General features: G+C 42.1%; 1 protein-coding gene across 2 annotated transcripts in view; it reads right to left on the bottom strand.

The window, feature by feature from the left end:
- Nucleotides 1–26,230, bottom strand: part of Cers6 (ceramide synthase 6) — a 244,418-nt gene that overhangs the window by 22,901 nt on the left and 195,287 nt on the right. For both annotated transcript variants that reach the window (XM_048425933.3, XM_048425934.3), the window contains exons 7-8: nt 22,415–22,543; nt 19,948–20,054 (exon numbers count right to left, since the gene is read on the bottom strand). In XM_048425933.3, coding sequence (XP_048281890.2) covers nt 19,948–20,054; nt 22,415–22,543 — 236 coding nt within the window. The remainder of the gene's footprint in view (nt 1–19,947; nt 20,055–22,414; nt 22,544–26,230) is intronic.

The following is a 26,230-nucleotide window of genomic DNA, read 5'->3' as shown; positions in this document are numbered from 1 at the left end:
TTATGTCTCAGTCTCTTTTCCACGGCCTCTCCATTTCCATGACAACTTGCACTATCAACCTTCCAAACTGGTCCATGCACTGTCCAGTATCGCTTGCCCTAAGCCACCTACTCCTACCAAGGTAGGCCCTGTATGTAATACACACCCAGCCTCCGATGAGGCACTGTTCTCAGTGACCAGAAACAAGCAGATAACGTGAGCAGCAAAAGCTTGCGGCTGTCACAAGAAGGCTGCTCAGATGATCCGCAATGCGTTTAAAATGAGATTATGGCCATGAACAATTTCAGAGTTGTTGCTAACTCCAAGAAGACCCTGCAGTACCCAGTATGTGAACAGGCCTAGACTTCAGATGGCAGCTTCGAAGGCACACTCCTCAGGCAAGCAGCGGCTGGGGCTTGGCACACGCTCCATGGATGGCTCCCAGGGGCAGGGATGGGTCTTCACAGAACTCACTACGCTGCAGCAGAGCAGCGCATGACCACCTTTCAAGACAGTAAGCTTACAAATATTTTTAGGATGAGAAAAACTTTTCCGTAATTAGAACGTTGTTAATATTTCCTGATTCTGCAGACAATGCAGAATTTCAAGGGTTATGGACAACACTAAAGCAGCAGAGGCTTCTCTCTGGGTTTTCTTCAAGTATTGTTTGATTAAGGTTTCCTTTTATCTGCTGAGAGCCAGGGCTGGGAGAAGAGTTTTGAATACACGCACGTCATGGAAAACCTACGGAATGTTCTCTCATTCTGTACCCAACTTCTGGGAAAGGACAGAACTCATTTTCTCTTGCTCCTTTTCTGACATACTGAACTTTTCAAACTCAGCCCTGACTTGGACCTGGAGCTGAAGGCGTAGCTCTCTAAAGTTTGGTTCTGACACCTGTTCCTCCTTCAACATCCTTTTCATATGATGCTGGACAGTGGCATCATTTGCACTATGTAACATTTAAGGGAGAATTTGATCATTTATGCTTAGCGGGAATAAAATTTAACAACAGCCTAAATGACCATAAATAAAAATAAGGTGGGGGGAAAATCTATCTGCCCATTTTGCTAACTCCTTTGAGCTGGGCAACGTGAGTCTTCTGTTCTTTTGGCCTTTCCTACTTCTCCCCTCTCTTGCCTTTCAAAGTCCGAGCATCCTGTCACACAGATGGCGATGCAGCCCCTGGCACTGCCGTGTTTAAACTGGAAATACTGCAGACGCCTCTGGACCAATGCTGCTCACACCTAAAGACACTAACGGCAGCCCACACTCACAGTTGCTCCATTTGGATAGTGTTGCCAAGACAGCACTCACCAAACATCTCTTTATAAACAGAGTGTGTTTGTGCTGACCGGCAATCACAATACCACTTTAAGGACAAAGGAACATAGCCTGTCCCGAATGCTGCTTACTATGGAATTTGGTTGGTGGGGCTGCAGATTACAACCCCTCATTTGCTAGGAGATAAAGAGATGAGATTTCTGTGTGACCACGTCACACTTATTTTATAGCTGCTCATTGCTTTAAACCCTGTCAATGGTCATAAGTGCAGATAATTTCATGCAAAATTTTAACTGTATGTCTGAACAATTCATTGGTGTAGACACTGTAAGGACATATTTATAATCTTCCATTTCCCTTTACAAGCTTCCTGTGACTGTTGACATTAATGAATTTGGGAGGTCTCTATTTTTATTTCAAAAAAAGAGACAAATTTTCCAAAGGTTGCTGCAGAATATTTCCCTGCATACAGAACAGGGATGGGGGCACAGGTACTTGGGGGAGATGAAGTGTCTTTCAGTAAGCCGATATTGAATTTTCCATGGCTGGCGCTCAGCCACGCTCTCAGGAGGCACTTAATTGAATCAGTAGTCTTGAAAGGTTTCCATTGTGTTTTTCCTCAGACCCTCTTATGGATTGCAGACACATTCTCAGTGCGCATGGCTCTCGTGGAAGATGCTGGCACATCCTACTCCTCAGTCTGGTCTCTGTGACAATTGTTCATCCCTCTGAAGAGGCTGCATGCTCTCGGGTCAAGAGGAGGTTACGGCAGACAGGCGCACGAAGCAATGGCTCTTTACAAGGAACAGAACAAAAGTGCTGGGGAGAAAGACTCTGAGAGGTCTTTAAACTGCAGCCAGACTGTAGACAAATTGCTGAACACGAGAGCCAGAACCACATGTCTCCCTGACAAGGACCAGAGGCCAGGCTGCATAACAGACTTCTCTTAAGGTTTCTGAGGGCAAAAAGAACTGGAGTAATGGGGACTGATGGGGGAGAGCAGGCACCAGGGACACTGTCACCAGCGTGTCTGACATCTCCCTGCTGGCTGCGTCCTGGTGTCTTTACATAGCTATCATTTCAGTCTAAGACCCCATGAGGAAATGCTAGCTATCAAGAGACATTCTCAACGGAAGGCTGCGGCTGAATTATTCTTAATGTTTGCCATCGAATTCAAATAGTTCCACTCTCTATCCCGCATCTAAAGTCTATAGGTGTTGATAGGGTCTGCACTAAGTTATTAGGCACAGTGCTGTGTGGTGCTGGAAGACTCTCGAGGTATTCTTGATGTGTATTCTTGATTAATACACTCAAAATCCTTTGGAGAGAAAGACTTGCTTTATCTATCTATCTATCTATCTATCTATCTATCTATCTATCTATCTATCTATCTATCTATCTATTGCTTATGGTAGAGGTCACAAAAGTAGGGAGAGTTCTAAGTTCAGTGCACCGAATAAGTTAGTATTAAAATGAAAACTTGGAGAGGACTTTTAATTCCTAGCCTAACAGTATTTCCTCACTATCTCAATGAAGATACTTAAAAACAAAGAAAATCAATCACCCCTAAGCTATGGTGAAGTAGTGTTCAAATATCCTTGGCCAATATGCATTCAATGCTGTAACCTAGCAACCAGCAGCAAAGACACTCATATACTACACATACATGTATATGAATACACACACATATACATATGTATGCATACATACATACACACACACTCCCATATATGTAGACACATGCACACACATTGTTTCATTGCTATTTGATCACCTGACAGTGATAGTTTTAGTAACTGGGCAATAATTAAGACAGATGTACAGACGTATCTTCTTTTTTATTTTTTTGAGAATTAGCATTAGCACATACCCTGCTCAGTTCCATGACAGCGCTCTCAAGCTGAGCTTGGTTTTGCTGCTGCCCTTCTTGTCCTCTTTCCCCCAATCACCCTGCACCCCCCAATTTCTTTCGGCAGCTCCCCTTTAGCCCTTCATGCCAGCTGCTGTTATTTATGACTTACTTAGTTGTCTGGATGTGGGGCCAAAGGTTTTCCCTTCTGCCAGTCTTCCTTGCAATGTACTCTTCTCAAACTGCAAGTTTTACAAAGCTGACTGGGTTTCTCTGAGCGAAAACTAGGGTGTTCTGAAGAAATCTAGGCAGAGAAGTCCCAATGTCTATGACTTTCCCTTGAGTCTTTGGGAATAATTGCACCTACATTTCATTCAACATTCATGGTTTCTTGTTACTGTTTTTTGAGACAGGACTTACTGTGTAGCCCAGGCTGGCTTGGAACTCACTATGTAGCTCAGGTTGGCCTTAAACTCACAGCGATCCTCCTGCCTCTGGTTCCCTAGTGCTGGAATTATAGGCATGAGCCACCAACCATATGCAGCTCAACGATATATCTGTAAGATACTCAATTGCTCTGTTTTTACAGAGCACTGAACTCAGTGGGTATCGCCTACTTTGCTTTCTTACATCATTTTTTCCTTTCCTTCTGAGCTGTCAGCCTAGGAAAATATTTCTCAAGTGGTGGGTGATAAAATCTCACCAGCACTTGACGCACTGCACCCAGAAATGGCTTCAGTTTGATGCTCACACTCTTGGAGCCTGAAGTGGTTTGATTATAAATATTTTTCAAAGCTAACTGTAAGAAACAGAATTAGGGTGTCAGCCACCCCCTCCCACCCAGGGAGAATTGTTTCCACACAGACTTCTAGTAGGTAGGAATGACTAAGGTGGTTGCTACAGTGCACATATCTAAATCGACCATGCCATCAACGGATTGAGTTATACACACACACACACACACACACACACACACACAGACACACGCACGCACACACACACACACACACACACACACACACCTTTTTGGGGGGTGGGAATGGGAAAGATGTTTGTTAAAAGCATTAGCTGACATTAAATTGCACCAGTATTGATAGCTTTGAAAAAGCCCAACAGAGCCACAGAGCCCAGCGCTGACTGTGTAATCAACATGCCACACTTTTATGGAAGACATATTGGTCTTGGCAAGCAATAGCACCCACACACGCAGGAACCGGTTCACAGGAGAAAGTATGAGCATACATGCTTTGGTTTGGGGGTAACTGGCGCTCAATTTTTTTTATCTTCTAAGACCTGAGTTTTGTTTTATTTTTAAAGGGCTGCTCTGTCTTATGCTTAAGAAGCTGAAATTACAGTGTCATTTGCTAGGATAGTAATTACACGTAAGTGGGAGAACTTTTTAAAGTCAACAGTAAATGTCTTCGGCTGTGCGAATCGCAGCGTGACTCCCATACTCCCACATTCTGTAGCAAGAGACAGCAAATGAATCAGTCCTTTTGAATTCTTCCCCAAATGTGCTCCAGATGTGTATAGATAGATCACTAAATATAAACTTAATTGCTTTTTTTTTTTCATTTCTGTCCTACTGCTAAGCAACTTTCATACCAAAGTGCTTGACAGAGGACGGGTTCTTTCCATCACTTCTTTTCGGAACAGAACCAACTGGGTTTCTCTGAGCGAAAACTTAAGGGTATGGAGAAGGAACCTAAGCAAATGCGCTCTCAAATACACCCTGATTAACCCCGTAGACATTGACAGACGGACTCTCACTACCAAGGTGACACGCCTGCTTCATTCATGATCAAGTCATTCACTTTTAAAGTGGCACAGGGTATACCAAAGACACAAGTCAGTGGGACCACCCCCCCCCCCCCCGCCTCTGACAGTTTCCTTTTGGCAGTGGGGAACACAGGTGGCTGGCAGCCTCCAGCTGCAACACCTAAAACACACCCAGTGGTTGAGCCGAAGTGTGACCTTCCTGACTGCAGTCACCATTTTTCTTTGCTTCTATAGGCCCCCAACTTTTAAAGCAAGTAGGCCATGTTTCCTACCTCTCCTTAATTGCCAAGTACTCCCCACTCCCCAAAATCCCTTGCAGCCATCACGTCATAAGTATTTCTTACTAGAAGTTCATGACCCCTTCTAATTGCCAAACTGTAGGATACAGAAACTTCGGAACTAGAAGGTATCTGATACCTCTTCCGATCCCCCCTTTCACACGTGATGATCACACACACACATGGCTTCAACATCGTGACTGTGTTGTTTTGCCTTGGCTTCCCCTAAAGTATTCAATCTTTCAGTTTGATCATATGACTGACATGTATTTGATACCTCTCTATATATCAAGTACACATGTATTACATGCACCTATCTGTCTGTATCACATACAAACAATACCAACAACAGATCACGTTATTTTAATTCATTGTGGGGAATGTAGGTCATAGACAAAATAGACAATGATCCTAGCTGTGAGCGGAGCTACTTTTAGAATTAGGCAAACTTCCATTACCTTGTTCAAACCTTTGAAGTATGGGTAGGAAGCAAGTTTAAAAAAAAAAACAAAACAAGAAACACAGATACAAGTCGGTTGTCTGATACAGGAAACCCCCATTCCAGGCCCCTACACACTAGACCCGATACAATACAGAGTTTAATACAAGTCATCGGGAGACTGCGTGTGGGGAGGGCCAATCACCGTAGGAGGATTAGGGAGAAGGCACAGCCTTAGGAGGAGAAAGAAGGGAATCTCTGTTGCCTTCAGAATGTTTCTGCCTAGCATGTTGAAATGGGGAGACAACCTTTATCACAATAATTCCCGAATCAAGGTGCAGAGTAAATGGTAGAGCTCTTTGGCAAGAAAAATCAGCACCAGGCACTGTGCATGGAACTGGGCTCATAGGCAGAAGGTGACAGGGCTCCTGCCTTGCTGGAATTTATCCTTAAATGTCAAGGGGTGAAAAAAAAGAGCTAATGACTATCAAATACCACTAGGACACTGCTTCAGGCAGGTGTCACGTGGCTGCCAGAGACAGCATGGGACTTCTCTTCATTTCAATGAAAAGAAATGCAGTCGCATAGGCAGGGAGAGAAAAGGAGGTAAAGGTCATTGAAAACTCACTACTTAGACATCTGGGCCCTGTTTTCTCTGTTCCCTTTCCCAGTAGCTTTCACCTATTTCTGGGAGTGACTGTAAGCTGAATGCAAAGGGAAGGGTGCTGACCCTTTCTGTAAAGTGCTGACTTTGCAAATTGTGCTCCGAACGTAATGGGGTTTCCGGGAACAGTGGTAATTTCAAGGCTTTCTACACAGAGAGATTTTCAGAGCCTCACACATCCCGAGAATGGATGGAGTAGGACACGTTCAAGTGGTACCTTCATGTCAACTTAAAATGTCCTTTGCTTTTTCACGGGGTTTGAATATAGTGCCAGACAAGATACAAAACACCCTTCCGTTTCTACCAAAGATGAGGAAAATCTGGTGAGCTAACATCTCCACTAATGGAAGCACATTAATTCCTGCAGAAAGTAACTATCTCTTTGTTTTGTTTATTTGTTATTGGTTAAAACGCTTAATAATGAAATCATTTAAAATATTTTACTATTTGATGTTTAACATTCTTAACACCAGTTAAGAAAATTATCATTATTATTTGTGTGTGTGTGTGTATGCATGTGTGTGTGTGTGTGTGTGTGTGTGTATGATGTTAATGTGTCGGCATGTGTGCCTGGGCATGTGTGTGAAGGCCAGAGAACAAATTTGTGGAGTCTGCTCTCTCCTTAAACCAGTGGTTCTCAATCTTTCTAAGGCTGTGGCCCTTTAATACAGTTCCTCATGTTGTGGTGAACTCCAATCATAAAATTATTTTTGTTGTTACTTCATAACTGTAATTTTGCTACTGCTATGAATAATAACGTAAATATCTGTGTTTTCCAATGGTCTTAGGCGATCCCCATGAAAGAGTCATTCGCTCCTTCAGGGGTCACAACCCACAGGGTGAAAACCATTGCCTTAAATATTTATGTGGGTTCTGGGGACTCCAACTCAAGTTATTCAGCTGACATGCCCACCTCTTTACCTGCTGAGCCATCTGGTCAGCTCCTTTAACCAGTTTGCCTGTAGACTTCAACGGGTGTGGTAGGGTAAGAGACTGTACCCAGACAGGAGTGATCAGTCCTTCCTAGATGTTATGTTGATAAACAGTCACACATATTTCTTATTTGATTAATACCCACTGCTAGGCAGTAAAGCTACAGTTAATAGAAATTCTATTTTATTAGCCATCTTCCACTGAATTTATACTTCAATTAAAAAGATAATCTAAAACTCTTAATTAAGAAAGTACTTCTTAACTGCTCAGAATTTTAAGAAATTTGGGACCGTCTCATAAAGACTATTACTCGGGCACTAACAAATGAAACACGGTCAATACTATTCCTTTGGACTTGTTTCTCAGTCTTTTGGGACGAGTTTTAATAACTACCTCAGCGAGTTCTACCCCAAACATCTCCTCATAACTATCAAATACAGAACTCAACTATTGCAACACAATGTGTGGGCTACCAACAACTCATATTAAACATTCATTTATTTCATGGCAATTCATTTTAAGGTTAATTCATTTTAAGGTTAAATTCATTTTAAGGCTAACAATGCAGGACACGATGACCCGTAAGACACAAGAGTGTGTGAGAATTAAGTGCGAACTGATAGCTTCTCAATTTGAAAGAAGAATCAGGACAGTTACGCCAGGTTTGACCTGAGTTGTCCTGAGAGGTCTGGGGGTGGTAACACATCTGAGGTTGGGCACCTGCCACAAAGGTAAACGATCAGGAAGGATGGAAGACGGGAACACTTACATCATTAATTCTGTATGGGGAGTGTTGCAAAATACATTGTATTTTCTTGTTAACAAAAATCACTAAAGGCCTGGGGAGCATCTCTCCCCCTTTCCTGCCACAGAGTTAAGAATAACACCCACACATGTTTCTGCTGAAGGTAGACAAAACTCTTTAGGGAACACTGCAAGGCTAAAGGCATGTAGGGTGTCACTTCCCCAACCATTTTTATCTTACTTGAATTCTGAATTCTTTCTCTAATTCCAAGTCAAATTCTTAATGGCTTAGTCAAAGCATTGGCAAAATTCTTCCCTAGAGGACCAGATAACAAGTACATCATGCTGGGTTGCTGATCACTGCCTTAACTGCTCACCAGTGGCACCGCAGCAGACAGCGGCCACAGACAACACAGGACAGATGGGCCAGGCTGTGTGCCAACAAAACTTTCTTTATAAATGGGTTATCTTCTGCCTCGCCCTACAAGCTGTGGTTTGTGGGATCTTGGTTTAGTCTCTCAATTGTGGGATTCAGCTAAAACTGCAAAGTTTACAAGAAGTGAGGCAGAACCTTTCAGACCACGGCATTTGCAAACAACTGGGTCTCCTCCAGGAGGTATATGAATGCCATTAAAACCGAAGCATTTCTGTATCTTTCCGATTCACTGGACACAGAACAACAGCAATACAAGTTTGAGAGCACAGCTACCACGGGTTCTCAGGAGCCAGAGGATAAAGCTTTTCCAGACTTGTGAACAGAGACTAATCTGTTTCTTATCAGCTCCTCAGAAAGGCATGTAAGCCATGTTACTTTGAAAGAGATATTTTCAGAGAGGAATCAGAGAAAAGGCTGATGTACCGCTACGCATCTGGATGAGTTTCAGGGCTTGTGAAAGGAGCTGGTGAAACCCCAACAGGAAGTAGCAGCGTGTGAAGGCCAACATTTCTGCCGCGGCTACACTCAAGGTGCAGGATGATGTGATTTTCCCCAGAACTAAGGGTTTGATTCTCGGGATGTGCACGGAGAAAGAACACCCACTCGGGTCTCGCGGGGTTCCTGACATCAGTGCACGCCCATCCTCGGCTGGATAACGAACATGAATTGGAACCTTTATGAGGAAAGAAGCGGTCTAACACACAGCTGCTGACTGTGAGAGTCTGTGAACACGGGTGTCTTTGAGTTAGTCACTGAGGGTCTGGGAGAATGACGCAGAGGGGTTCACGCTCAACACTACATGCTCCCTGAGTACTCAGAGAAGATATGACTGACACAAGACAGTGTGGGTATCAGGGCTGGAGAACGGGTTTCCGAAGTTTATTGCAAACTGACTTATGGTTTATTAGATAAAGATGAATTCAAACACTATTTAAAATATACCAACTTGGCATATATCTTGGCAATAATGGGACTTTTCATTTTAATAGTAATAGCATTTGAAAACACTATTTAGATGATACCCTTATAAAGTGCCAACACAAACAATTTTTTCTCACTCCTTAGCTTTTCTGGTAAGATAGACACCGCTTTACTGGAGAAGGTATACACCCGGTCTTCAAACACACAGGGCAAGGAATACAATGGAAGCCAATAGTTTCCTTCTTAGCTGCACCATGTGACTTCTCTTTCAGAGTCTTTTGGCAATCCCCTTTTGTCCTTACTAGATTCTCATTCATGGGTGGGTGGGTGGTGATAATGCTTACAATATGGTTTCGCGGGGGCGTCAGAATGACAAGAAACCCATTTTAAATGACAGTTTACTTAACAACTACTCAAAGGTATGTCTTTATTGGTGGCCTTAAAAAGATAGCATTCTATTGCAAAAAGAAAAAGTGGAAGATAGTAAGGGTTGGTTGAACTGATATTAGGAGACCAGAGTCAGAGAGCTTGGGTGAATGACTAATGAAATAATTCAAGTTTCTCTGTATAAGCAGGGAGAAATTGTACTCAGTGAACTCCAAAAAGATTTAGGGAGATCAACTAAGCAAAGAGACGTGAAGTCATTTGGAATTAAAGTGCCATTTTGAGCCAGGCATTGTGATAGGTGCTGTCATGAGGCTGGGCACAATGTACTCCGTGCCAAATTGAAATTACAGTTTCTTAAAACATGGGAAATTGTAGGAACTTGAGGGGCTAAACATGAATGGAGTACAGGGAAAAAAGGGGAATCAATGAAAAGGGTCATTGTTTCCAATGATGGGTGGCTTTGGTCTGAAAAAAAAATCAATTCAGTGAGCGTCCAACTGCAAAGGCTAATTAACACACACACATTTTTGAGTCAAGGGAAACCAAGCAGACGTAACTTCTAAACTTTAAATGAAAGAGGAGCTATTAAACAAGTATTTGTCTTGGATGATGACCTGTCTATCATAATGAACTTTTGTATCTGGGCCACTGGTAATTGCTGGTTTGATGGGAATAGTGCAGCAAGCATTCGATATGTATTCTTCAGGTGTTGGAACACTGACTGCAGTGCTAAATCTTCCAAAGCATGTGATTATTAGGTCATAAGCATGTACTCGAAAGAGGTACAAATATGGAAGTCTTTCTAACCATAGCAATCTTTTTTTGGTGGGGGCTCCTAAATTTGTAGATGCTATTTGACAAGTGAGGAATCAAATTATATGTGAATATATCAGAAAGCAAAGAGTACATGATCAGTCCTAACCCATTCCATAAATGATTGGATAAAACCAGTGAAGCAATAAAACACTTGGTACAGCTCTTCTACCCTTATGCTTAGGCATAACCATGAAACCATCACAGAGCAAAGTTATTACTGAGAATAGAAAACGAAAGCCAATTATTCCGGTTTCCAGGATACTCGTATTATGAACTCACAAGTCCGGGGTGTTAGGTTCATAAAATCGCAAGATGGTGCATTGGTAGAGCACATGATCACATAGTTGAAGGAACCCATGAGCGCATTAACATGATCATTTCAGTGTGATCCTTTGCTGTCATCCCCAAAGTGATTACTTTGAAATATCAATGTATTGCTAATTTAAATAGTACAGGAACCTGCATTCTGAAGAGCTGATATAACTTCCTTTGAGTTGACACAATCAGGTTCAGAATCAGACATGACAAGCTTGAAAGAGGGGACGGGAAGAATTTACAGTATTCATCTTGATTACACTAGGAAGGAGGAACATAGGGTTTTTCCTTTTGTTGGTTGTTGGGAGATATTTGTTGACCTGTGGTGGAGAACAGGAGTCAGGGTTAGGACCTGGACTGAAGCACAGAAAACGCAGGCAGTTAACACGGCTGTGCAGACAAGGAGGGCGTTCCTTTTAGAGGGTCTCCTTTTATTGGAACTATCTATGCAGTGGCTAAGTTACGGACAGTTACAGACTCTTGTTAAATTAGATTTTTCTCATCTCTCCATCCCGCAGATGGGGAAAAATGAAAGTCCCGCCATGGGCTGTCGGCGTGGGACCACGCGCTCTGCGGAGACAGTCATGAGGAACATGCCACTTTAAGATCCTCCCTCCAAAACAGACTGCAGGTAGGCAGGGCCATGGGCTGAGTGCAAAGGCTATAAAAGTTTCATTCTGGGGAGTGAGACATGCTCAGGGAACAGCAAAACAAGGGGCTGTCCACAGTAAAAACAACCCCAGACAATGATGTCATCAGGAAGGCACCATGTAGAGAGAACTCTTCCCCTGACCTGTGTGGGGTGGGGCTGGAATGTGGCCCAGATAGCCCCTGAGCGGAAATCATCGCCACTTCCTTGGAGAGTTCTGTTTTGAGAGAGGGGGGATAGGGTAGCGTAAATGCATCCACAGTTCTTGGCTCATTAGGCTAAAGAGGCCTCCCATAGAGACAGATGAGTGAGTTTGGATAAAACAGAATGACTCTGAGAGGCAGAAATGGAGTCAAGCCAGTAAGTATAAGGGCAAGAAATGAGGACAGTGACAAGGAATATTTTGTTTCACTGACATGACATGATAGACAATCGTAGTAAAAGCAAGAGGCCATTAGGAAACGGTGTGGCTGGTGTAACATAACCAACTCCCACTACGACAGAAGGACAATCCAATTAAAAGTGAATAAAAGATGTGGAGTGAAATCAAAGCCACAAAAGGACAACACTTTATCTCTTTCAGAGAGACTATAATAATAATAATAATAATAAAAGATAACTAATCTTCGTAAAGGTGGCGGAGAGGGTAGAAGCTTCATGTATTGCTACAGTCAATGCAAAATGGTGCTGCATATCCAATAAGAAACCCCTAACCAGAACACTGGAAGCCAAACTAAAGAGGAAAACAAGCATAGTCAAGAGACTCTATGAAAACGAATGAAGCTACAATTTCATGAAAAACAAACCACAACTAAAAAGACAATCCAGTAAAGAACATCAAGATGGCTAATCTACAAATCTACACACACCTTTCAATAGTAACTCTGAATAGTAATGGCACCAATATTTCAATCAAAAGTCAAGGCTAAATGGATTAAGAAAATCTGTCTATCTGTCATCTACAAGAAGTTCATTGTATAGTGGTGCCACAGTGGCAAACTGGTTTCAAGAGTAACCAATCACATTTTTAAAACAGGATTTAAGGCCCATTCTCCACGAGATGGAACACTGCTAAAGTAGCCAAGAACCCGGGACTAGATAGGCTCTGTACCATAGGGAAAACCTACTCTTATTATTTGGCTAAAGACACATAGCAATAAAGCGACTCCTAATGATGTATTTATACCCAAAGATTGGTGCACTGCTCAACCCTCATCAGATAATCTTCTTCTTGCAACATAGGGACCCACGAGAAGGCAATATACATGACTTTGTAAGAGACTTTGGAATACTCACCCTAATTAGGATGTCTTTATCAAACCCTTCCCCTCAAGGCTTAATAACCTATATGGAAAAGGAGGTGAAAATGTTCTACGACTCAGAGGTGGTGGGTGACTTCAAGGAAAAAGCATCCTCCAGACCCCATAGGACACACATATGAATTCACAAAGACTGTGGCAGCATGCACAGGACCTGTACAGGTTCAAATAAGACAAGATACCAACACTGAGAAAGGGAGATGGACGCCAAGTTCCATCCCTGAGCAAAACACTACAGTTGAGAGCTGCTGTAGGGAAAATCAGTTTTCTCCAATGGAGTACCACTAAGTGTATCAGCCCTACCCTAGGGCTGCTCAGTGTAAAAATAACTCAGTGATATTTCTTTAAACATTCGGTATTGTTTTCCTTTGGTAATTTCTGTCTTGCTTTTTTGTTTGTTTTGACTTTCTTTTTTTCAGAGAGAACAAGAACACATTAAGATGAGTGTGGGGGGGGGGAAATGGGGGAGGATATGGGAGGATTTAGAGGAGGAGAAGGCATATAAAAATATATTGTATGAAAAAATTTAAAAATAGGATAAATTAAAATAGAAACTCAACTTTAAAGATAGGCACCACCTTAAAATGAAATGACAAAAAAAAAAGATTCTAGACAAATGGGATCAAGAAGAAAGCAGACATTGCATCCTATTATCATAATAGAATCTGAACTACACTAATTAGAAGAGACAAAGAAGAGTACTTCATTCTAATCAAGCACTCAATTAATGATCAGTTTACCAGGGATATGTCACAATACTAAACACATATGCACCAAACTGTGCTGCACACAATTTTATAAATAGCACACTAATGGGATTAAGGACAGAGTTTAACACAAACCCAATAGTAGTAGATGATTTTAGCACCTCACTTTCTCCAATAAATAGGTCATGTGTACAAAAAACAGCAGAGGAACCTCAGAATTCAATGATGTTTTACAATGAATATAACAAGTATCTACAGAACGTTCCATCCAAACACCAAATAATATACATCGTACTCAGAAGTACATGGAAGCTTCTCTAAAAGAGGCCACATGTTGGAGTATAGAAGAACCTTATAAAACCAGAAACATTGAAATAATCTCATGTATTCTATCTGACCATTGGGTAGTACAACTTAAAATTGACAGCAAACAAATCTCTAGTAAACATAAACTCACAGAGATTTAAGAACTCATTACTGAATGACAAATGGGTCAAAGAAGAAATCAAAATATTCCTGGAGCAAAATGTAAAAGGAAAACACAACAGAATGAACCCTGAGACACAACACTAAGAGGGACATGCATAGCCCTAGTGTGTCTATACTACAACACTAGAAAGTACTAGGAGGGACATGCATAGCTGTGTCTATAGTACAACATTAGAAAGAGCACAGACAAAGGATGTGATGACAAATGATGTAGGAGACTCTTCTATCTATCTGTTGCTTTCATTGGTTAGTTAATAAAGAAAACTGCCTGGTCTGATAGGTGAGAACATAGGTAGGCAGGGAAGACAGAACTGAATTGTGGGAGAAAGAAGCAGAGTCAGAGAGCCGCCCGCCATGAAGTTGCCAGGTCAGACATGCTGAATCTTTCCCGGTAAGCCACGACCTCGTGGTGGGATACAGATTATTAGAAATGGGTTGAATCCATATGTGAGGGTTAGTCAATAAGAGGCTGGAGGTAATGGGCCAGGCAGTGTTTAAAAGAATACATTTTCTGTGTAGTTATTTTGGGTAAAGCTAGCCAGGCGGGCAGTGGGAAGCGGCCCACCACTCCTTCACTACAGAATGGTGCCCAACACTCTCTGTTTCAGTGGCTTTAGAGTCTGCCCAGAGCTTAGCTGGGAGCTTGGCTCCAGTTTCTTCTGAGTCATCTAAGACCAACTAGAGGGGAATCCCATTTTTTTTCTCCATTTTTTAAAAAAATTGTTTTTATTTGGATGAACTTCTTGACTCATTCAAATTACCAAAGTTAAACCAAGAGACCAGCAACCTAAACAGACCTATAACAGAGAGGAGACCAAAACAGGAGTGAAAAGCTCTCCAACAGAAAAAGTCCAGACCCAGATGGATTCCCAGTAGAATTCTACCAGACTTTCAGAGACAAGTTAAATGTCTTTTTATAATTTAGTCAGTTATATTTTCCTGAACTCTTCTCATTAGAGGCATTACCAATATTTGTAGTGAGTGATGGAGCTTTTTACTTACTTCTAAAAGGTTTTTCTTTTCATATCAAATAAATCCTGTCACTCAAAAAAAAAAAATCCAAGACTTTAAAGCAATGGCTACGAATCTGACATTTCTCCTGGCTCTGTAGACATAATGAACTCATTTAGTGCTGCAACACGATGAGATAGGGATCTTCCTTCATCTTATTTGAGACATAAATGCTCAACACAATGATGTAACTTAAGCAGGAGACACAAGATTGGAGCCCACACTCTGGTTTATATGTCTCTAATAACAATGGTACTAGTTGCCACCAGTGGGCTTAAAAACATCAACAGAGATGCCAGACATCAGGAAAAGGGTAGCATGCAGTCACCACCAAAACCTGTGGTAGAAATCTTTTCGGGAACTGCCCTACCCAGCATGCTAGGGGCACGTTGCAAGCATGCACTCTGAATGCAACCAAACTTAAATGGCAAGGTGAACCATTAGCTGCCAAAGACATCGGGTAAAATAATACAAATATCTCGGTATTTTCAAGGTTGACCAATTTAGCATATTGATGTACAGAATAATTTATTTTGAATATGCTGAGTTAAATGAATAAGCTATTTTAATGGATACCACTTCTGAATCTGGCTACTAGAAAATATAAGACTCCTATGAAGTCTTCACGATGCTTTGGAAGGATGATGGACAGATGTGCGAGGAGCAGAGAAATTCTAGCAGTATGACATACCCTGGGGCACTATATTATTTGCCCAGCGAGGTCCTTCAGTATCTGAAACTCTTTAAATACCACGTGGCACAGATGCTCCCAGGTAGTCATCTGATGTCTGGAACACAGATGCCTATTGTAACCTACTTGCCAGATATTTCCACTAATGTATTTTCAAAGCGCTTCAATGTTATAATTTTCCTTGTTCTGTTATCATAAAGACTTTCATAAAATGGTTAGCATGTTAGAACATGGTTCAGAGAGAACCCAGGTCTATTCCCGAGCAATGTCAACTCATATTTGGCTTCACAACAAACTGTCTCTTATCCTCTTTAAAAAGAAAACTGGGCATTATTGTTCTGATATATCCTGTGTGATATATTATTTAGCCAGTAGAGCTCTTTAGTATATGCAGTAAGATGATTTAAATATGAAATGTTTATATTAATAACATTCCCTAAATGCTCAAAAAATAGCTCATAACATAGTCCTCTTTGAAACTATAAAGCAGAATACTGACAGGACACCTGTAGGAATTTAACTGGGAGTGTCCCGAGGAAAACCCCCTATCTGATTGAATGTTCAGAATATTGCTCATCTTGTTTGCCTAATAAATACCCTATAAATCTAATAAATACCCTGTAAATAAAAATGGCAGGACTTTTGAGTTAAAAGCTTACACTATTACAATAAAAAAGGCAAACAGCAGACATATGAGATTGGAAAAGGCTCTAAAATTCTAGCTTTGGAGTTTCCCTTTATCCCTCTCATTTAAGGGTTGGGTATTGACCTTTGGGCCTCACATATTGACTTTTGGGCCTCTGCCAGCACTCTACCACTAAGCTATATTCCTATTCCTCTTCTGTGTCTCTTCTCTTCTGAAAGCAAGTGTTGGTGTTGCTTAGGTTGGCTCTGAACATGGGTAGTCCTAGCTTAGTCGCTCTAGAGACTGGGATTAGAGGAGGGCACCGCCATTCCCCCTCTCCTGTCCTCTACAGTCTAGCCTCTACCTGCATGAAAGGTGCCTAAAGCAATAGGGTCCTCCCGATTCACTCAGGGCTTTGAATGCAGTCTTTTGTATACTGTAGAAAAATATGAGGAAGGGGAGGTGATGGAGATGGGCCTTCTGTTATGTGTTATTTTCATTGGTTAGTAAAGAGACTGCCTTGGCCCTCTGATAGGACAGAAAATTAGGTAGGCGGAGTAAACAGAACAGAATGCTGGGAAGAGGGCAATGAGGCAGATGCCATGGAGCCAGCCACCAGGTCAGACATGCTGAATCTTTTCCTGTAAGCCCCCACCTTGTGGTGCTACACAGATGATTAGAAATGGGTTAATCAAGATGTGAGAGTTAGTCAGTAACTAACTCTCTAGAGATAAGGGGCCGGACAGTGTTTAAATGAATACAATTTGTGTGTTGTTATTTCCGGGGCTAAGCTAGCAGTGTGGGAGCCAGGTGGGATGAAAAGCAGGCCTGCCTTGCAGCTCGTCACTACAGGGAGGCACTGTATGGTTTATAGCATGGTATCTGAAAAGAGCAGGGCGAACTCTGAGAGAAACAAATGCAGACTGTGTAACCAAGTAAGCAGATTCACCACATCGAAAAGTAAAATGTATAAAGAGATTGGCCCTCAGGACAGGGAGTCGTAGGGCAGGTCCCATATATATCGGATCACCAGTGGGCAAGGCAGAAGCTACTCTTAAAGCTCATGCTAGGGCGTGAGGTGGGTGGGTACCAAATACTATGTGATGCGGTCTCTTGTGATGAGGTTGGAAGATCACATCAGGAGGAATTCAGGGAAAGAATGAAGGAAAACAACCTAGGAATAGCTGAAGGGATTATAGACGCTTTCTGTAGAAGATGGACTCGAAACCTGCACACCTGGAGAACTTTCTACTCGAGACGGAACGCACAGCACACTTCCTCTGTCCTTCCACCAGGCACTTCTCTGAGCAAAGGACAGAGTCGCAGGTATCAGAGACTCTGACGAAACCACTGGTCCTCCACCCCGGAAGCACGTGCTAGCAAGGCTCGCACAACATATCCCACATACAGCTTAGAAGCCCGTGGCTTAGAAGTTACAAAGACCCAGAAGTCGTCTTATAAAATAAAGCAGGTTTTTTTTCCCCCCTGGAAGCCAAAAGCAATATCCCTGTCCTGGAAGACGGATTGTACTTATCACAAGCAGAGGGACTGGGGCGTCTGCAGCGGATAACCTGCAAGGTCTTTCCCCAAACCATGCATTAATTCCAAAGGAGCTTCAAAATAATTTCACAATATCAAGTATTTAAAACACATGTTGTTAATGCTCTTTTTTTTTTTTTTTTGTGAAAGGGCGAAATCACAACGGTGCCCACTGCACTGTGGCAGCTGATCAGGAGCAACACCAAGGGGCCAATCTGAGTTCCTGGATGCATCTGCAAAGATTTCTCTCCGCTAACTGTGCAACTGTCATGATAGTGAATTTAAGATTATTTCTTTTTATTATAAGAAATAGAAAACTGCTTTCCTAAGTTGCTTTTCCAAATCTTGGCTACAGTCTGGGTTCCAGGTGCAACCTTCCCCACAACTCCCCCTCCCCCAGTATTTGCAAAGCATTTATACCAGGTTAAAGAGACTCTTCGAAGCAGCCGGTAGGTCATTGTAGCAGGCGTACCTCTGAGTACCCTCACTGACTGGGAGATGGGATTTCTTGGCTCTGTGGACCTATGTTCGAGGCAATTCACCAGTGCTTAAACCCAAGAGCATTTACATGTTTACTGGAGGGAAGAAAAGCAGGCGTACCTCTATCTTAACTCTTCCTTGTACGAGTGCCGCCTGTTTCTTCAAGAGTCAGGTTCTTATTGAACTGAAAACGCTTTCCATCATTCTGAGACATCACTCCTTAAACGTTGTTTGAATTTCTTCTTTAAATGCCTATGACTAGTTATGGTAATAACTTTGAAAGATTCCCCCAACCCTGAAATAATTACAGACATATCATATTCAAGATTACGCTGTTTGAAAGTGACTAGCCTAAGCGTCAAGGGGAAGACATATGTGTCTCCCTCGTGATGGGAAAGGGGCAGCTGTGTCAACAATTCATTAATTACAATCCTAATGATAGACCTACTCGCTGAAGGCCCCGGCTTTACGGTTCCTAGGTTCCAGGACACGATTGCAGCTTCAAGTATTACATCTTCATTTTCCTACTTTAGTCACTTGTCATTGCTCAAATTTCCCACTCAAATTAATCTTCCAAAACGGAAGGGGCAAAAGAGAATCTACCATGGATGGTCGATGTAAGGTGACCACACGGAGGGCTCATTCTCCCCACCCCCAGCTCGAACAATAGACTGACAAGAGACCTCCAGAAACGTCTGTCAAATGCCAACACTCTGTTGTGCCTTTTCCTTAGTTCTTACCAAAGCAGGAGCCACAGAGAACTTCAGGGTTATTTTTAAATTATACTTTCCACTCCTCATTCGCTATAAAACAAGCTATGAAGAGACTTATTTAGGACGGTGTTTTCCCAACTTTGATGTGGCGCAGTCATCATGAAGACTTGGGATGACACTGATGGCCAGGCATCAACTGTAGAGTGTCTGACTCAGGGCCCGGGAACCTGCGCATCTGATGAGTTCCCCAGCAATGCTGCTTCTGGCCTGTGACTGCAGGACCACATTTCCTTCCTTAACTCAGCCTTCCATGGCTGAGCTTCTGACGCCCTATTCTCGACTAGAGTCGGAAAGGGGTTCTGAAGCTTCAGAAGCCGTACCTTGCTCTAACTAGAGTCTTAGTAAAGATGTCCATGGTCACACCACCCTAAACACACCTGATCCCATCAAAGATTTAGTAAAGTATATAACTCTCCTGAAAGTAGAGATGAAGTGCCGTGTGTGTGGTGTGTTCATGTGTGTAATGGTATACACATGTGTATATGTGTGTAAGCCATATGAGAACTTTGAGTGACATTTTAAAAATCCACCTACAACCTTTGAGACAGGGTCTCTGGCCTGGAACTCATCAATAAGGCTGGCTTGGGAGCCCAGGGATACCTCTGCTTCCACCTTCCCAGTACTAGAGTTACAAGCATGTGTTACCATGGGTGTTAGGGCCTAAGCCCTGATCCTCCCGCTTGCAAAACAAACACTGCCCCAACAGAACTACTTCCCTTCTTCAGTGGCCCCTCTACGGGCTGTAAACATCTTACGAAGGACTTCAGAGTATAATTCAGAAGGGTGTTTGCCAAGTTTCCTTGGAGGGGTTGCCTTTATCAGAAAGATTGCCATACTCACCAGAGAGGAAATATGCCCAGCCGTGTGGTGATAAAAACCATGGCAAACATGACAAACAGAAGATCACACATTTTCTGAAATTTGGCATAATTTGCCATTTTGGCAGCCTGTAAGAGGAAGGAATGCAACTTATTTAATTAAACTGATAAAAGAAAAGTTTCCTTCCATATGCACGAGGCCACAGTGAGGTGTATCAATGAGGTGCACCTTACCGCATGCAGAAAAATGTCTGCTACTTAAAGGCAGCACACGCCACACCAGCATTTATAAATTACTCAAAAGGTGAGTGAAATGCACCATTAACTGCACGTAGAACTATGACTTTCACAGGTTTAATAATATATAGTAACCTTAAAAATTCAATTATATGGCCAATTTCGGGAAAACAGAGAGGACGAATGAGATGCTTCTACACTATGTGAGGTTAGCAAGCCAGAGATGTCAAGACAGAAACCACGTAACAGGTCGATACAGAAAGTCTTCAGGGACTGCACAGAGCCCAGAGAACTTCTCCATATTTGTCTTCCTGCCTGCTTTGAGGGTTGTGCTTACTTTAACCATCACAGAACTGCTGTGGGGAGGTAGGGTCTCAGCTGATTCCAACAAACTTCGAGATGAGGACAGTGTCACGACTATCGGGCCAGTGAATCTCTTTCAGTAGAATCTCTGACCATATTACAGGCTCATTTTCTAGATAAAATTTACTAATGTTCCAGTGTCTGCAGGGAATACTCCCATGGCTGATGACAGCAGTCTCAGTGATTATATATATATGATATAAATTAGTCTAGGGAGGCAACCATACACCACTTTTTTTTTTTAAAAGAGTCTAAGTAAGGTCAGGTGGGCCTGGAAGTAGACTTTTTTTCTTCCTCCCTCCTTGCGGGTTTGCAGAGTCTACCGCACCTAAGCACTGTTGCAAACAGTAGATCTCTTCTGCACACACAATATTCTTCTCTATGCCTTGGAAAATTAATTACTGGGAAGAGAGCTGTGAGCATCCTTGGAGGTGGCACTTTAACGGCGCTAAGCAGTGCACAAAGCTCTGAGAGAAACGTGTCTTAGGAGGAAACAGCCCTCACCCGAGTGGAAGTTAAAACTAGGAGCTTTTAATTTCATGACTACTTGAAGTACAACACCACGATTACATCAGAATGAAAGCACTTCCGGCCTTCTTCCGGCTAGGTATTACCAACAGGTCACTTTCCTTTCACACTGACCCGCTTAGCAGTGACAAAGAAGCAATGGCATCGATGTGGCAGAGACGTGGATGCTGTAAACCCTCCTTTTCAGTTTCATTAACTGGACATTTCCAAGCATTATCTATGATGTCAAAAACTAATCCACGTTATGAAAGCCTTTTGCTTTTACGCCCCATACTTGGATTCTTGGATTAACTATCTTTTTTTGGATGAAAGTGGTGGATGACAGCTCAGCCCATATCTCCTCGCTCACGGCTCTGACCGAGCGGCCCGCTGGAGATTTCCACGGGAATTAACATTGGCTGCAGGTCCACGACTGAGTTCAACATGCAGCCTGAGGCATAAACGTCCACTTCTAACACACACAGGACAAATTATAATAGAACTTCAGAAGGCTTCCTTCCGATTACATCCATTTCTCCTTTAAAAAAACACCCTGAATGAAGTTTAGCTTCAGTCACTTAATAATTATGGCCATAAACTATCTTCTGACTTATGCAGCTTAGAAGGACTATCTTTGTTTCAAACCTTCAGGGGACCAGGATTTTTGATGAGGCTTTATTCTCAATTCAAACTCTAATTTACTGCCTCTATGAAAGATTAAATGTGTACATTTGTGCCTCCTATTGCAATAACGGGTCACCGAGGAGACCTCTGTCTTTGCAGCAATAGAACCATGGCCTGGCAGGAAAAAAAACCCAAATGACTCCAAGAGTCACCTCTACATGAGCTCTGTACTCTTTTAAAAGTTAATTTTGACCAGCTATATAATTTCTTAGCATAAAATCAAAAGACTCATTTTATACACATAACATTATTGAGCATAATTCTGAAAGTGATAAATTCTTTACAAATCTTTGGTATAAAATTTATGATTAATATACCCTTTGCATTGTTAAAACCACTAGGATAATATGTATACTGGTAACAAAAATCAAACTGCTTAATTTTATTATAACTACTAAACTGGGTTATATGCAGTTTCCAGATAAATTAGTGTGACTCTTAGCAGAAAAAAATCTACTAAAAAAATTATTTTTCTGATATAGAATCAACCATCCAAAGGTGGACTGGTCAAGGCTTCCAGCTTCCTACTAGCTGAGGATGCCAACAACCTCACTCTGGACATACAGTTTCATGCCAGGTTAGCCCACTAAGCAATCAACAGTTTCAAAGTATCATCCTCCACACTACAGGACTGCTGGTCTGGGGAATTCATGAGTTCTGGATTTTGTCTTTTTCAAGATGAAAGAAAAACTTGTTACCTCTAGCAGAGCATCGGCTGAGTCGTGAAGACAGAGAACCAGGGTTCCGACTCGGGCCATGTTGTTGACGTACGAAAAGGTTATCAAGAAAATAGTTGCAAGGTGGTGCAGGAACATAATGCCAAAGTCCTCGAGGAAGAAAAAACAAAAGAATGTCAGTGTTCAGCAACATCATGAACACTGATGTGTTCATCATGAACATGTGTTCATCATGAACATGAGTGGAACAGTGATATTTCCACTCACCCATTTAATCTCTAAGCCAACACAGGCAGAGAACCTCCACAGCTGTAACATGGGGTATTTAAGTGTAAGACGCAACTCCTGTCCTTTAGAGGTTTCCCATCTATTGGGAGAGATATACAAGTGACCAGTTCATGGAGAATGGAATTCAACACCACAATGAAAGTCAGAACACATAAGAGGAACTGTCCCAGGATTTCAAGCAAAGAAAAGCACTACTTAGACTTGGTTTTCATTCTGACATGTTTAAGTGCCCTTCAAAGGCCCATGCTTGCCCAGTATGCTGCCAGGAGATCCTGTCTTTCTTGTTTTCTGGCTGCCATCAGGTGAGTGGCTTATACTACTATCCATGGCTTCCTCAATATACTGCATTGCTACAGACTCCACAACAACATGCCGATCACCCATTGACTAGAACCTCTGAAAATAGGACCTAAACCAGCCCCTTTTTTTCTTACAAATTGATTTGCTTCAGTAACAGAAAACAACAAACTTGAAGATCTTTGGGATAATAGTGTGTATCTATTTCTCTGATACTTAGTGGCTGCAGTTTTGGAAGACACACAGACATAAACACAGACAGAGACACAGACAGACACACACACACACACGCACACACACACATTGGGAAATGAATCCAGAGCTTTGTACGTGCTAGGGAAACAGTCTAGACACATTTCATATTCCATCTCTCGGTCCACTTCTTATTTTAAGATCGTTCTTACTAAGTTGCCCAGGCTGGCTTTGATCTTTCAATCTTCCTGTCTTAGCTACTTGAGTAGTTGGGATTCCACACCCATGTCACCAAGCTCAGATACACACAATATCATTATTTGTACACGCGGTGGTATATTTGAAGAAGTATTCAGTTAAAGTAAGGAAGCATGGAGACCTGACTCCTAGGATGGACAGTCTCAGTTATATGAAGCCCAATAAACAACATATTCAGGATTACAATAATGTAATGTTCTAAATGCTTATGTCTCCTTTGGCCCCCAAATTCATGTTAAAATCCTAATGACCAAGATGAATGTGTTAGGGGGCGGGAACGGGTAAGGTCTTGACAAGTATTAGTGTCTCTGCATGAGAGGCCCAGACAGCAACATTGCCCCACCTATTATATGAGGACATAGCTAGAGGCTATGAACCAGGAAGGGAACCATCACAGGATGCCAAGTCTGTTAGTGCTTGGAGTTAAGATTTACAAGCCACCAGAACTGGAAGGAATAAATTTGCCTTGTTTTATAAGCTGCCAATACTGCATTTTGTTCTAGAAGTCTAGGAAGATTAAGAGGTAGTGACTGATCCTGTTATTGAATGAATTTCTTAGACTGCGCTTCTCACTGTTAGTACACTTCCCCTAGAGCACATCCACTGGGTACCAAAGTAAGAGCCCTACACGCTGGGTTTTCTAGTAGGAATAGAGAGGAACAGAGACTATAGTGGAAATATTATCTGTACTGTTTTTCTTTTGCTGCTACTGCCATTACTTTTTAGTTATTTTATTCTTATTTACATGCATGTTATGTAAAGATATGCCCCATGGGTGCAGTGTCTACAGAGCCAGAAAAGGGCATTAGATCCTCCTGGAGTTGAAGTTAGCAGTTGTGAGCCACCTGGTATGGGTGGCTGAGAACCAAACTTAGCAGTAAGCTAGTTTTCTTAACTATTGAGCCAATTCTCCAGCCCCAACCACCACTGTTTTTTAAAAAAATAATTTATTTGGTGACTAGAAAGTAACCATTCTACTGTTTAATCACTGGTATGAAACGATCTAGGTAGCCGGCACAGGCCTCAGGCAGACATTACTAACTGCCCTGGTGATGTCTTCCAACAGAAGATGCAGTCTGCTCCCCCATCACTGGGAGAATGGTGTATTACCAGACGCAGCCTTTCAGAACAACAGCTTAACCAAAGGCGAGTTAACCCATCAACTAGTATGTTAAGTCGCTTCTTACTACACAGGAACGAATTAAAGCACACAGAGTTTGGTGCCCGAGTCCAGTGAGTTTCTATCTGCCTATGCCTGACAGGCAGCTTTGGACATCCAAGTAGCTGAGTACTCACAACCTCCCTACTGCTCAGCCCCAAATGGCTGCTCTCAGCTTATGGAAAGAGAAAAAAAGGTTTTCTCCAGTTAATTTTTAAAATGAATACATGTAAATTGATTAAGGCACTTATGGAAGATTAGGGCCACTTACTAATTAAATTTCCTAATTCGTATCTGATAAAAATGTCAATAACAATGCAATGCCTGTCAATATAACAAGGCACCTTCAAAAATAAAAGTCTTGCTTCTCAGATAAAATTTTCTTTGCAAAGATGATTTCTGACTATAAATCCCTGTGTTCCAAACACACACACACACACAGAGAAAAAGTTTGTTTTATTACTGCTGGGGCTCACAGTTGCAGCCACAGAAGAGGACCAATTTCCATTATATTCATATCTACACAAATAGGAAAAAGCAGGAATAATGGTCTTGTCTTACATGTCTGCTTCAGAAAGCATTAGCCACATATCAAATCCCTCTCAGAAAAGCCATGCAATCTTGACGCCGTGTGGCTCCCATCCCGCCACCCCACACATTGCTTTGAGAAGGCACTGAATTGGATCCAAAGAACTGTTTTTAAACAAATTGCCAATTTGGATTTTATCAGCACAGGGAGGAGAATTTCCGTTCTCTCGTGTGTTAAGCTGGAAACGATGGTGCGTCTGTCGACACCAGCTCAGTTCAAAGAATAACAGGCTTTAGGCTGACAAGGTTTTCCAGAACATCTTCTGCAGGAGGAATTCAGAGGCCGAGATTCCCTGTTGGTCTTCAAGACAGGGATTGATTCAAAGAGATGAGCATGGCCCCTTGTCTCAGCAATGACCCAAACCACCTGCTTTGTTATTTTGTTTGAGATTATTGTCTCGTCAAGAGTTCCCTGTGTTCCCCGGCATCCCCAGAGTCTCAGCCATGTAGTCAGTGGTTCCTCACATGCGAGTTATCAGAGATGAGAATAAAGGAGTCGGGTGTGGTTTTGACCCAAATCCCATGAGAAAGACTCTGAAATCAAGACTTCAAGAACGAGTCATCTGTATTATGCCAAAATTTAGTAAGATAGAGCAAGCACCCCCCCCCCTTTATACTTCCAAATAGTACATACGTAGGCAACAAATAGTGCCACTGTATGCTTCTCTCAGAGCTACCTGGGCACACAGAATCCAGCTGCTTGGGCTTAGTCTCCAACTGGTAAAAGAAGAGGCAGCATCTCTACTTCTCTAAGGGAATTGTACCCACACTGAAGTATTACCACAACAAAGCCAAAGAGATAACCAAGACGTACATGCCAAATTCTCAATGACACAGCTCCTTCCATGTTTGCTATGCTGGAGTCTTTGAAATAATATTCTACCTTGTAAAAGGACCACAAACTCATCTGAATGTACCCATCCTTATTAAGACAAAACTACATAAAAAACGTACATCACATGTACTCTCTCTGGGTAAGAAATTTTTCCTTAAATTTTTATTTGGGACTAACTGAATGAGAGGGAAAAACCAATATTGAGCTGTCTCATAAAAGG

The sequence above is a fragment of the Myodes glareolus genome, chromosome 21, assembly GCF_982192425.1.
Source record: "Myodes glareolus chromosome 21, mMyoGla1.1, whole genome shotgun sequence".
Taxonomy (NCBI): Eukaryota; Metazoa; Chordata; class Mammalia; order Rodentia; family Cricetidae; genus Myodes; species Myodes glareolus.
The sequence above is the reverse complement of the archived record's forward strand: the minus strand, read 5'-3'. Positions and strand labels throughout refer to the sequence as shown.